This window comes from Sciurus carolinensis, chromosome 3 (genome assembly GCF_902686445.1).
Source record: "Sciurus carolinensis chromosome 3, mSciCar1.2, whole genome shotgun sequence".
In the NCBI taxonomy this organism is placed as follows: domain Eukaryota; kingdom Metazoa; phylum Chordata; class Mammalia; order Rodentia; family Sciuridae; genus Sciurus; species Sciurus carolinensis.
In genome coordinates, this window is record NC_062215.1 from 18,654,541 (window position 1) to 18,667,230 (window position 12,690).

Sequence of the window (12,690 nt, forward strand, 5' to 3'; positions counted from 1 at the left end):
CTATTTTGAATACTTTTACAAAGCACAGAATAGGCACCTTCCAAAATTATATCTTACTCTTGATTTTCACGTATTATTTTAGTTGCTTCTAGTAAGAAATAAGTTCAGGCAGTATCTTGACCTTTATCAGTTTAGGTCTTTTGAAGGTGAATTTTGTCACTTTTCATTGTTTTGTTATTTATTTGTTTATTGTTTTTTGGTACCAGGGATTGAACCCAGGACACTTTAACCCATCCTCAGTTCTTTTAATTCTTTTATTTTGAGACAGGACTAAGTTGCTAAGGCTGGCATCAAACTAGGGATCCTCCTGCTTCAGTCTTCCCAGTCACAAGGATTATAGAAGTTCCATTGCATTGAGTTTATTTTTTTGGTACCAGGGATTGAAGCCAGGGGTGCTTTAACCCTGAGCCACATCCCCAGCTCTTCTTTATATTTTATTTTGAGACAGGGTCTTATGAATTGCTTAGGGCCTTGCTAAGTTGCTGAGGCTGACTTTGAATTTGCAATCCTCCTGCCTTAGCCTCTGGAGAGGCTGGGATTACAGGAGAGTGCCATTGCCCAGCTCCACTACATTGACTTTTTTGTTTACTTCTACTTCATTAGTGTCAATCTTTTTTATGGCCAGGGGGTGGGCATCAGGGATTGAACTCAGGGGCACTCAACCACTGAGCCACATCCCCAGCCCTTTTTTGTATTTTATTTAGAAACAGGGTCTCACTGAGTTGCTTAGCACCTCGCTTTTGCTGAGACTGGCTTTGAACTTGTGATCCTCCTGCCTTGACCTCCCAAGCTGCTGGATGTGTGCCACCGTGCCCTATTAGTATCAATTTTTAAAGACTTGAACCCTTTTCCCCCATTAATGCAGATGGAACCACTGAACTATATCCCCAACCCTTTTTAGCTTTCTGTTTTGAGACAGAGTCTCAATTGCCCAGACTGATCTTGAGCATATTATTCTCCTGCTTCAGTCTCCTGAGTCTTTGGAATTCCAGATGTATACCACTTAGTTCAGCTAACTTTAGACATTTCAAATCTCTGTAACCTGCTTGTTCATTAGGTCCACAAAAGTCGTTCTCCCTTCCTGTGTTAAAAAAGAGAATTATTTTGTCTAATTATAGGTAATTCAGGAGGTATAATGCTTTTTGATCACTGTTTTATACCTAGTGCCTTGAACAGTGCCTGGTATGTAGTAAGAACTAATAAAATATTTGCAGTAAATATTTGCATTGAATGGTTATTTGTAACGGCAACAGAGGTGAATAGTAGTGTTCTTACATCTATCTATAGACAGTCATTTGAATGATCATTTTAGAAACTTTATTTCTATAGGGAAGTTATATATATGTCTTCTGCTTCTAAAATGTGGCTAATTACCAGAATATGATTGCCTTTTAAATATTTTCTTCCCATTTGTTTTCTTCCTGGAGTATGTCCCTTTAAATATAGTGTTTCTCAAAAAAAAAAAAAAAAATGTATTTCTCTATAGTCCATTTCTTTGGACTATCTGTGTAGATTGGTATATCCTTAAATATTTTAAAATCAAAATGAATTCTTGAGGATTTGTTCTCAGTGACAAGATGGCTATCAGTAATCAATGAGTTTTTGTATTTCTTCTTGTTGGGGTTTTGGTTGGTTAGTTTTTTGTTGTTTGGTACCAGGGTTTGAATCCAGGGGCACTTAACCACTAAGGCACATCCCCTACCTTTTTCCTTTTTTTTTTTTTTTTCGGTACTGGGGCTCGAACTCAGGGTCTTGTGCTTGTGAGGCAAGCACTCTACCAGCTGAGCTATCTCCCCAGCTTTCTTTTCTTTTCTTTTCTTTCCTTTTTCTTTTCTTTTCTTTCTATTTTTTCCTTGGCAGAGTCTCATTAAGTTGCTAAGACTGGCCTTGGATTTGTAGTCCTCCTGCCTCAGCCTCCTGAGTTACTGGGATTACAGGCATGTGTCACCATGCCCAGCTTGGTTGGTTTCTTTTTGAGACAGGGTTTCACTGTGTTGCCTAGGCTGATCTTGAATTGTGCTCAAGCAGTTCTGCCTGAGCCTCCCAAGTAACGTGACAACAGGCATACACCACCATGCCCAGCTTTGTATTTGATCTTGTTCACTCTTCGATTATAAGTTATAATGCCTTTTCATTTTAGCAAGACCTGTTATATAATAAGAGCATTTAAGTACTCCTATGGTAGAAGTAAAACTCCCTTTTAATGTATAGACAAGTAGGGCTCAATGGTAGAGCACTTGAGAGGCCCTGGGTTGGACCCCCAGCACTATTAAATACATAAAATTAAAATTAAATTCTAGTTAATTAGTAAAACATAATTTAAATTTTGATTTTGAAAATATGAATATCAGTTTTTTTCATCAAATGGATGTATCAGTATTGGCCCATTCTTGATTTTTCTTGATAATGATGTTCTTTTTTCTGTCCTTTTTCCATTTGACCAGAGTGTAGTCATAGTGTCTGTAGCTCTTTTGCTTAGGAGGCCAGTTTCTTTTAAGGAGAATATTTAGTGTTCTGCTTAAAGTTGCCTCCTCTGTAGTGAATAACACCATAAAAATGTTCTTAATAATTTAATAGACTTTAAGTAATACTTGTTACACTTTAAAAGAAATCAAAAGATAAGACCATGGATTTAGTTCATTATTTTAAAAAGAGTTGAACTGGTCATGGTGGCTCACTTTTGTAATCCCAGTGACTCAGGAGGCTGAGGCAGGAGGATCACAAGTTCAAGGCCAGCCTCAGTAACTTAGGGAGGCAAGACCCTAATGACTTAGTGACCCTGTCTCCAAAAAAAAAAAACAGAGCTGGAGATGTGGATCAGTGGTTAAGTAGTGCCTCTGGGTTCAATCCCCAGTACCAAAAAAAAAAAAGTTGTGTTTTATAGAGAACACATATTACCAGATAGTCTACTACCTACCTTTTGAAAAGTTATCACTCCAAATTATTGCTTAGGTATTCTAAGTAATATTCTTTATGAAAGAATTTATTATTGATAGCAAATTAAGTTTGTTTGTTTTAAATTTGGTACAGCCTCTTCCTATCTGTATTATTTAGTATCTTTTCCCACTGTGATTTTTCCTCGGCCTGTAACCTCTTTAATAATGTTAAGAAAGTACTACTTGGCCCTCCAATTGCTTTGAAAGCTAGACTTTTTATTTTCTGTGAGTTAACTCTGAATGGAGTAATTGTAAATGTTATGACTCTTCTGGCATCCTTTTTTTGTTTCGTTTTGAATTTTGAAACAAGGGTTTCACTAAATTGCCCAGGCTGGCCTGGAACTGGTAATCCTCCCTTCTCAGCCTTCTGATAGCTAAGCTTATAGACAGGCAGTACAGTGCCCTGCTTTAATGTCATTTTTTTTTTTTTTTTTTTTTTTAAACTGGAGTTTCTTTGAAGCTCTCCTTCAAAGGTTGACTTTGTTGCTTGGAGAAAGATGGATGTTGGTGGGCCTGGGAAGTCTTCATTAGCAGAAAACAAAGGGGAGAACCACTTAAAGAGTTTTATTCAGTTATAACAAAACTCAAATCACAACATTCTCCAAGCACTGCAAATATAAGGTTGTTTTCTAGACCTCTTAATTGTTATATATTTTCAGAGAGGTCTTGAAACCCTACCCCTGCCCCGCATATTCTTCCCCAAGCCTTCTTTTAGTGAAGCAGTGAGTTGATCACTGTCCAGTTGATCTGATCTGGTCTTTGAGATTTCTTTGCGGAAAAATCCCATCTTTGGCCCATCTAATAATCCCATCATTTCTAGAATGAATAGTTAAATGAGTTTGGAAGCTGTAGCTAATTCTCTCCCTTTAAACTGACTGACATCCCACCCCATCCCCCAGCTCTTGCATTACTGAAAAGGAGATTGTTCATGTTCTCAAGTAGCAGTACAAAAATCTCACACCCTTGTCTGACCAGTTGAAAACAGCTGTTGCAGCACAAAATGTCCTTCCTCTGTCCTCAGCTGAAATTGGGGGAGGGACAAAGCCCATTTGGTACTTTACACTATCCTGTCTGCCTGCTAGAAGGCCTATTTCCTACCCTAATGGTTTCTGCCTAACAAATGGTGTTTCTTTTTTACAGCATTATGATCCTGGACTTGTTGTGGTGATGGTAAACTTAGCAGTGGTAATTTTTTATTTTCAGACTGAATTACTCCTTTTGTCATCAGTGCACCAATATGTTAGGCTTACTTTCTCTGTTGTAGCCTTCATCCTTCTGCTTGGTCTTTTTCATTTTCCTTTCCTTTCCTTATGCAACTTGTCTGATCCTTGTTCATTAAAGGGTAATGTTAAGAAGGGATGTATCTGTTTGTGTTATTAGAACTGCAAAAAAAATAAAATCAGTTACACATTAAATTCTAATACTGTCAAAAACTTGATTTCCCCCAATGTAATGGGCACTAGCACTTGGCTACTGCAATATATAAATAAATTAAAACAAACTTTGACTGCCTTAGAAGGCAAAAGTACTAATGCAGAGTTTATAAACAGGGGTTTACAGAGGTAATGAATTTGTACCAAAAATTTCTTGATTCTTAAAAAAACAAATTGTGATAGATCAAAAAAGAAACGAAAATAAATTTCTTTTCAATTCTGTCATTGGACCATTTGTTTTTACCAGTAAATCCCTGATTGAGACGTTATGAAAGTGATATTGCACTTAGGAAGTCATTTTTATAACCTGTCTTTAATTTGGTCCTTTTGCTAAAGATTGCAGTCACTGCTTATTTATTATACCATTGGGCATAAGGTAGTAATGTATTTTTTTAACTTTGTTTTACTGGCAAAACTGATTTTATCTAAAAGAAGGCTGTATTCTAGAATTTTTTTGGGGTTTTTGTTTTTTCCCCTAAGATGTTATTTATTGACTTAAAACAGTTTTTTTAAACTATAGTAATTATTCCTAATTATCTCCCTATTTATTGTTTAAAAACAATAATGGGATTGTGGTGCTAAGTAGGTAAACTTCTGAATTTGTTTTTTGTTGTGTTTTAAGAACAAAAATTAAATCCCAGAAATATGGAGCAACTGGATACAAGTGGTTGCTAGTCATTTTGAAAATGGTTTCTTCTTTTTTCTGCAGGACCCCAGCCAGTCATGATCATGACATTTAAAAAAATTTTTTTCAATTCAATACTTCAGATTTAGCCTGATAAAACTGTTTTTAGCCCAAAGGTATAATATGTATGTGTGTATAACAAAACAACAACAACAGCAACAATAAAGACCAAAAAAAAAAACAAAAAAACAAACAATTGTTTACACCAGCCTGAGTGAAATGATGAGGGAAGTAAACATTGTGTTTTTTCACTAAAGGTGTACAACGGATAAGGTAAGTCCTCTTTTCAGTGGGCTTACATCACAATGAACAGCGCAAGTTGTGATGTAAAACAGCTGTGGTAGTAAAGTGCTTGTCTGCCCCATTTTGCTTTGTTTGGCTGGTTATGAGTGGATTAAATATATATTTATAAAAAAATCTCCAGCATAGATCAATTAGTTTAAAGTCAATTTTCTTCGCAACTAGTCCTTTTCACAGCTTACTGTTTACCATAGCCAGTGTTAAATCCCCTCTGGGAAAGCACCAGATTAAAACTGAAACTATTTTTTTGTCCCTCAAGGCAATAACTCCTGCTTTTTATTTAAAATTTTTACAGCCCCATTTAAAATTGTAAGCATCTTTCAAAAACAAACCCACACTGACTTGTAATTATAGAGTTTTACTGCATCATATTTAAAATATATATTTTGGCTATTTTAGCTTATCAGATGAGTTATTACCAGTTTCAAGTGAAGGGATATTAGGTGGACTCAGTGAAGTGATCCTTTATGGGAAGTTATTCGGGGATCTTTTCAAAAAGAAACTTCTAAAGTTTTAAATTTTAAAACTCCTGGTGCCACTGCTTGGAGTTGGTTTGCATTACTTACTATTTTAATTTTGCCATAGTAATGTGGAGTTGTCCCCAACTGGAAGGTCAACCAAAGTGGTTAGTTGGGTTTAAACTAGGACAGGAAGGTTTGGATGTAAGCTGTGAGAATGGCTTGTGTTTGGTTCACTGTAGCTTTCTGGTCTCTGCACTCCAAGGCAAGATCTCTAACCACCCAAACCTAATGTGTAAAGTGAACTGTTGGCTTAGCTTTGTGTCTTACCTTGATTGTGTGTTCCTTTTACAGGAAGAACAGATCCCATTCCAATTGTTGTCAAGTATGATGTCATGGGCATGGGTCGAATGGAAATGGAGGTAAATTGATCTCATTAACCCACTAGTTTTATGAATATTTAAAGCTGATATTAACTCCAAATTTAGATGCCAGTACAAGAGCATGTTTATCTGATGGAACATAGTTTTTTTGTTTTTTATTTTTGTTTTTGGTGCCAGGGATTGAACCCAGGGGGCACTTAACCACTGAGTCACATCACATCCCCAGCTGTTTTTTTATATTTTATTTAGAGACAGAGTCTTCCTAAGTTGCTGAGACTGGATTTGAATTCCAGGCCTCCCAAGCTGCTGGGATTACAGGCGTGTACCACCGCACCTGGCAATACCTGCTTTTTTAATTGTCTCAAATATTTTATGCTTTTACTCTTAATTCTTTGGCAGTGAGCATAGAACTGAAGTCAACTACATCAACAAGTGTGCCTATTGGGAACCACCATCATGAAAGGATTTATGAACTATTTTGTATTCTTTTTTCTCTGTGGGGTGACAGTAAAGCATGAGGTAGCTGAGCAGAATATACAAGTTTTTGTTTTCAAACATTATAGTGCAAATGACTTTTTCATAGCTAACCTTAGGATACTTTAGGAAATAAAACTTATTAATATCTCCTTTTGTCAAGCTTGATTATGCCGAAGATGCTACCGAACGCCGCCGTGTCTTAGAAGTGGAAAAAGAAGACACAGAAGAACTGAGACAAAAGTACAAGGTAACTAAATGAAGTTATTCTTGTGTCAGTGGTGCTCAAGCTGTAAAAGAGATACTAATTTTTGGTGAAATGAATCTCTCTTGGTGACAGTATTTATTTACATTTGGTGGTGATTACTAGTAGTTCTCAGGTTTCTATTACTTTTCTGTTTAATGCCTCTGTAAAAACTACAGAGATAACAGTACTACTTTATAAAGTTACATTAGTTACTGGTTTAGTTTTGTTTTTTGTTTTTGGTATTGGCGAATGAACCCAGGTGTGCTTTACCACTGAGCTACATCCCCAGGCCTTTGTCTTTTTTATTTTGAGACAGAGTTTCACTTGCTGAGGCTGGCCTCAAACCTGTGATCTACCTGCCTAAGCCTACCAAGTAGCTGGGATGATAGGCATATGCTACCACACTGGCTAATTAATATTTGAAAACAGAATACCTGGTACACAGATAATCAAGCAGTAGTAGAGGCAAAATTGTTAATTAAAAGCCTGAGAATGTAGCTCAGTGTTAGAAAACTTGCCTAAAATGTTGAATGCCCTGGGTTCAATCCCTAGTACCTCAAAAAAAAAAAAAAAAAAAAAAAAAGTACTTTGAAAGCTTGATTCAAATGGATAAGGCTTTCCTTTTCTCTTTAAATGAATGAGATTTTTAAAATCACAAATTAAGAAATTTTTTTGTTTATTGCTAATTGAACTCAATTCTAAAGCAGCAATTTATCATGCCTTGTGTAAGTATCAAGTTGAATTTATCATTTCAGTATTTTCCTTTTATAAGGATATAGTTATATATAAAACTACAGTTCAGAACATGTTATAAGTTAATTTTCAAAAAGGCTAACCAAGACTGGGCACAGTGGCACATGCCTGTAATCCTAGCAACTTTGGTACGCTAAGGCAAGAGGATTGCAAGTTGAGGCCAGCCTCAGCAATTTAGCAAAACCCTTTCTCAAAATTGAAAATAAAGGACTGGGGTTGTGGCTCAGTGGTAGAGCACTTGCCTAGCACATGTGAGGCCCTGGGTTCAATGCTCAGCCCTACGTGAAAAGATAAATAAATAAAAATAAGGGTATTGTGTCTATCTACAACTAAAAAAATATTTCAAAAAAAATTAAAGTTGGACTGGGGAGATAGCTCAGTCGGTAGAGTGCTTGCCTTGCAAGCACAAGGCCCTGGGTTCAGTCCCCAGCACCACCAAAAAAAAAAAAAAAAAAAAAAAAAAATTAAAGTCAAGGGGCTCAGGATGTGACTCAGTGGTAAAGCACCTGGGTTCAGTCCCAGATACTAAGGAGTAGCGGGGGAAGTCTGATCAGGGAGCATTCCTTTTAAGGCATTGTAGTGTGCCTAGACTCTTCCATAAAATAGGTAAATTAGAAGATACAAAACGGACTTAACTAAGATTATCATATAGCAACTGATTTTGGTCATGATATTTAAGGTGAAAAAGAGAAATATGATTTAGTTTTAAAAATCTGTTCCACCATCAGAAAGAGGAGTTCAAGAAGCAAAGCTATAGCCTATCAGCTGTGTGAGTTATAGTTACCCAGGAATTTATGAGTTCTTATAAAGTCTCACAACTACTTTGGACTGTTCATAAATTTAGACTAGGATCTTGACTTCCTTGAAGTAGTTTGGAAGAAGGAAAAGAGTGATATAGTTCAGCCTAGTGGTCATAAAAATTTATTGTCAGTCTTGAAAATCAAAGATCTACTGTTTTGCCAGGCATAGTGGCACATGTCTATAATCTCATTGTCTCAAGTCGCTGAGGCTATGTGATCAAAAGTTTGAGGCCAGCCTGGGCAACTTAGGTCTGAGAAGCTGTCACAGAATAAAGAAGTAAAAAGGGTTGGGGACATAGTTCAGTGGTAAAGCATTTGCCTAGCATGTGGGTTCCATCCCCAGTACCGTGCACACATACAGAAACACACACACACACACACACACACACACATACACACACGAAGATGAAATAAAGATATTTTTAGACAAACAAATGTTATATGAGTATTCACTAAATTTGGTGAGACCCTTACTGGGGAAAAAATTATAAAGGACATGCTTTGAAAGGAAAATGATCCCAAAAAGATTTGAGATAAGGCATAAATAATAAATATAGAAAATGATAAATAATTAGATAAACTTAGACTAAGCATTATTTTGTGGTAATGGAGATTGAACCCAGGAGGGCCCTACCATTGTTTGTTTGATTGATTGATTATTTTGAGACAGGATCTCATTAAGTGCCCAGACTGATTTCAAACTTGAGATCCTCCTGCTTTAACCTCCCTTTGCTGTGGGCTTACAGGTCCCTGCCTGATTGTCATTTGTTCTTTGGCAGGGTACCAGGGATTGAACTCAGGGGCACTCAACCATATCCCCTGCCCTATATTATATTTTTATTTAGAGACAGAATCTCAGTGAGTTGCTTAGTGCCTCAATTTTGCTGAGGCAGGTCTGAATTCTCGATCCTCCTGCCTCAGCCTCAGCTACTGGGATTATAGGTGTGCACCACCTTGCCCGACTGGCTGTCAGTTTTTGATTTATGTACTTTGAAGTTAACAGTGTTTATCTTACTGGTGAAGTGAACTCCAGTCTGTTTTACAGACAAAAGCTAAAACTGGCTCTGCTTGATTTGTATGGTGTGTATATTTATATTTTCATTTCTTTAATATTAACCTCTCTGTAACCTTAGGTTTCAGGTACATCTTTGGTAAACAGCATATAGTTGGATTTTTTAAAAAGAAGTTTAATAATCTTTATCTTTTTGTTGGATATTTATTTAGTACAGTGGTTTCTAAATCTTTCTGAACACAAGAAACACTATTCAAAATGCAGCAATGCCTATAGAATGCAATTCATTGGATATTGTCAGATGTTAATTGGTTATTGGTGTAGTCTAATTTTGGAATTTAAAAAGAAAAACAAAATGGGTGACTGTAATGTGCATGTATGTTTAGAAATCAGTTAAACTTCTTTTTCCTCCCTTTGGTAATGGGGATTGAACTAAGGGGTGCACTACCATTGAGCTACATTCCTAGCCCCTTTTTATTTTTATCTTGAAACAGGCCAAGGCTAGCCTCAAATTTATGATTCTCCTGCCACAGCCTCCCAGGTAGCTGAGGTTACAGGCATGTACTAGACGTCCTGCCTGAGTTTGACTGTTTATATTTATTTTATAATTATTGATATATATTTGGGCTATTCTCTGTTATCTTATTTTATTCTATTAATTATCTGAGGCATAATACATATGAACTCAAGTTTGAAGCCAGCCTGGTCAACTTAGCAAGATCATGTCTCAAAAAAATTAAAAAAAAAAAAAATAAGGACCAGCGATGCAGCTCACAGATAGAGCACTGGGTTCAATCCCTAATACTGGAAAAACAAACAAAACTGACAGAACTATAAAGAGAAATGTTACATCAATCACCATAGGGGGATTTTAACATGCCTCTCTCAGTCATGTGATTGTAGAGGGGAAAAATCAGAAATATTCACAAGATTTGAACAAACAATTAACAAATTTCACTTAATGGTTATATACCGTTAGGTATACACTTATGAACCTAGTCACCTTAAAAATGAGAAATTTAAAACATGGAACATTTGCTTGAGCAATTTTTGTCATATTCTGGATCAGTAACCAAGTATCAATAAATTTTAAGGAATAGAAATCAAGTTGTCAAGCCATAAAGTGATCAACGAAAAGATAATAGGGAAAGTCTTGTGCTTGGAAATTAAATCACATCTTTACATATCCTTTAGAAGAGAAATTACAGTAGCATTTGGAAAATATTTTGGACCGAAAGATAAATATGTTATATATCAAAATTTGTAGGATAAACTAAAGTAGTATGATACATGATAGCAAATATGTGTATCCTTAAGTGCTATGTTAGTGCTAAAGGTGTAGCTCAGTGGCAGAGCACTTGCCTAGCATGTGAGACCGTGGGTTCAGTGCTCAGTACCATAAAAATACATACAATAAAACTCTTAGGAATACATCTATTGAGATGTGGAAGACTTTTTTTTTTTTTTTTTTAATTTTTGTTTTTAGTTGTCAATGGACCTTTATTTATTTTTCTGTGGTGCTGAGAATTGTACCCAGTGCCTCACACATGCTAGGCAAGTGCTGTACCACTGAGCCACAAACCCCGCCCAAGATGTGGAAGACTTAACAGCAAAAATTCTACATGGACTGTTACTGAAAGTCACTTAAGAACAATTGAATAAAAAGCAAGGTTTTAAAATGATTTGTTTGTGGTAGCAAATTCACTGTTGTACAGATGTTGTTTTCCAAAAAATTTTCCATATATTCTGTGCAGCACAATGAAAATCCCAATGGGATTTTGCGTGGAACTTGACAGACCTTTTCTGAAATTTATATGGAACTGCAAAAAGCCAATAGTCAAAGTAATCTTAAACAACTATATAAGATAGAAGGACTTGTTCTACCAGTCATAAAGGTCCTCATAAAGCTATGATAATTAAGATAGTATGTTCTTAGCACAGGAGACTAATGGAACAGAAAAGAGAACCCAGACACACACCCTTACATATTTGGCTACTAACTAAACAAAGAAGGTAGGGGAAAGAATAAACTTTTTAATAAGAGGAGACTTTTTTGGGGGTGGGGTCGATAATGCTGGGTATTAAACACAACATCTTGTACACACTGATACAAGTTAGGCAAGCATTTTACCTCTGAGCTACCTCCAACCCAATAAAAGGTTCAAAGACAATTTGTTATTTATATGGAAAATAATAAATTTGGATCCCCTACTTAACACCCTGAAATAATCAATTGAAGATAAATTACAGATTTAAAATGTAAAAGGAAAAAACAAAGTTTAGGAATTGCTTTTCTAGCTGTCCCTAACAGGGTATAAATGAAGAGTCCTATGTAAGAAGTTAGAATTTCACACTAGAGTCACTTGTAGACCTTAAGGAATTTACATTTTTCATTCACAGCAGGAACTCTTGGCTTAGGTATCAACTTTCTAAAATCAGTCCATATCCAGTGAAGGCTCTGGGCAAGGTACATGTGGAAGTGACTCCTAAAATCCAGGATGTGAGGAACTCCTACAGAGAATGGGATGACAATCAAATTGCAAACCACAAAAGAAGACAAACCATGGTGAGAAAGTCAGGAGAAGCAACTGACTATAAAAACATGTGTTAAGTAGCCGGGCGTGGTGGCGCACACCTGTAATCCCAGCAGCTTGGGAGGCTGAGGCAGGAGGATCACAAGTTCAAAGCCAGCCTCAGCAATTTAGAGGCTCTAAGCAACTTAGTGAAACCCTGTCTGAAAATTAAAAAAAAAAAAAAAAAAAAATTAAAAGGGCTGGAGATGTGGTTCAGCGGTTCAGAGCCCCTGGGTTCAGTCCCCAGTACCAAAAAAACTAAACACAATACATATTAAGTATTACAGATAGATTTGGAAAAAAGTGTAAGAATATCTAAAATATTCAAAAAGGAAAAAGGCAGGAATAAATGACAGAACAGCAAGAGCAGGGCATTATTTAAACAAAAATGAAGGTAAATTGGAAAAAAGAATCTGATTTTAACAGTTTTTAAAGAGGCATCAATTCTCAAAGCCTTTTAAAAAACATAATTTAAAACAATATTTATAAATGTAATTGTAGACATAGGTCATAGATATATGGGTACTCATTACATAGTTCTTTCAACTTTTCTGTGTGTTTGACAGTTTCCATAATAAAATGTTGGGGAAAATATCACTTAAATGAAAAATAAATGACAAGTTAGGGACCACTAGA

The 12,690-nt window shown here is 36.1% G+C and overlaps 1 protein-coding gene across 7 annotated transcripts in view; it reads left to right on the forward strand.

Moving 5' to 3' along the window:
• Gpatch8 (G-patch domain containing 8) overlaps positions 1-12,690 on the forward strand; it is a 90,720-nt gene that overhangs the window by 51,160 nt on the left and 26,870 nt on the right. For 3 of the 7 annotated variants that reach the window (XM_047543721.1, XM_047543719.1, XM_047543723.1), the window contains 3 exons: positions 4,077-4,121; positions 6,167-6,234; positions 6,833-6,919. In XM_047543721.1, the coding sequence (XP_047399677.1) occupies positions 6,208-6,234; positions 6,833-6,919 (114 nt within the window). In that variant the 5' untranslated portion in view covers positions 4,077-4,121; positions 6,167-6,207. The remainder of the gene's footprint in view (positions 1-4,076; positions 4,122-6,166; positions 6,235-6,832; positions 6,920-12,690) is intronic. The other 4 variants (XM_047543717.1, XM_047543720.1, XM_047543718.1 and 1 more) reach the window with 2 other exon arrangements.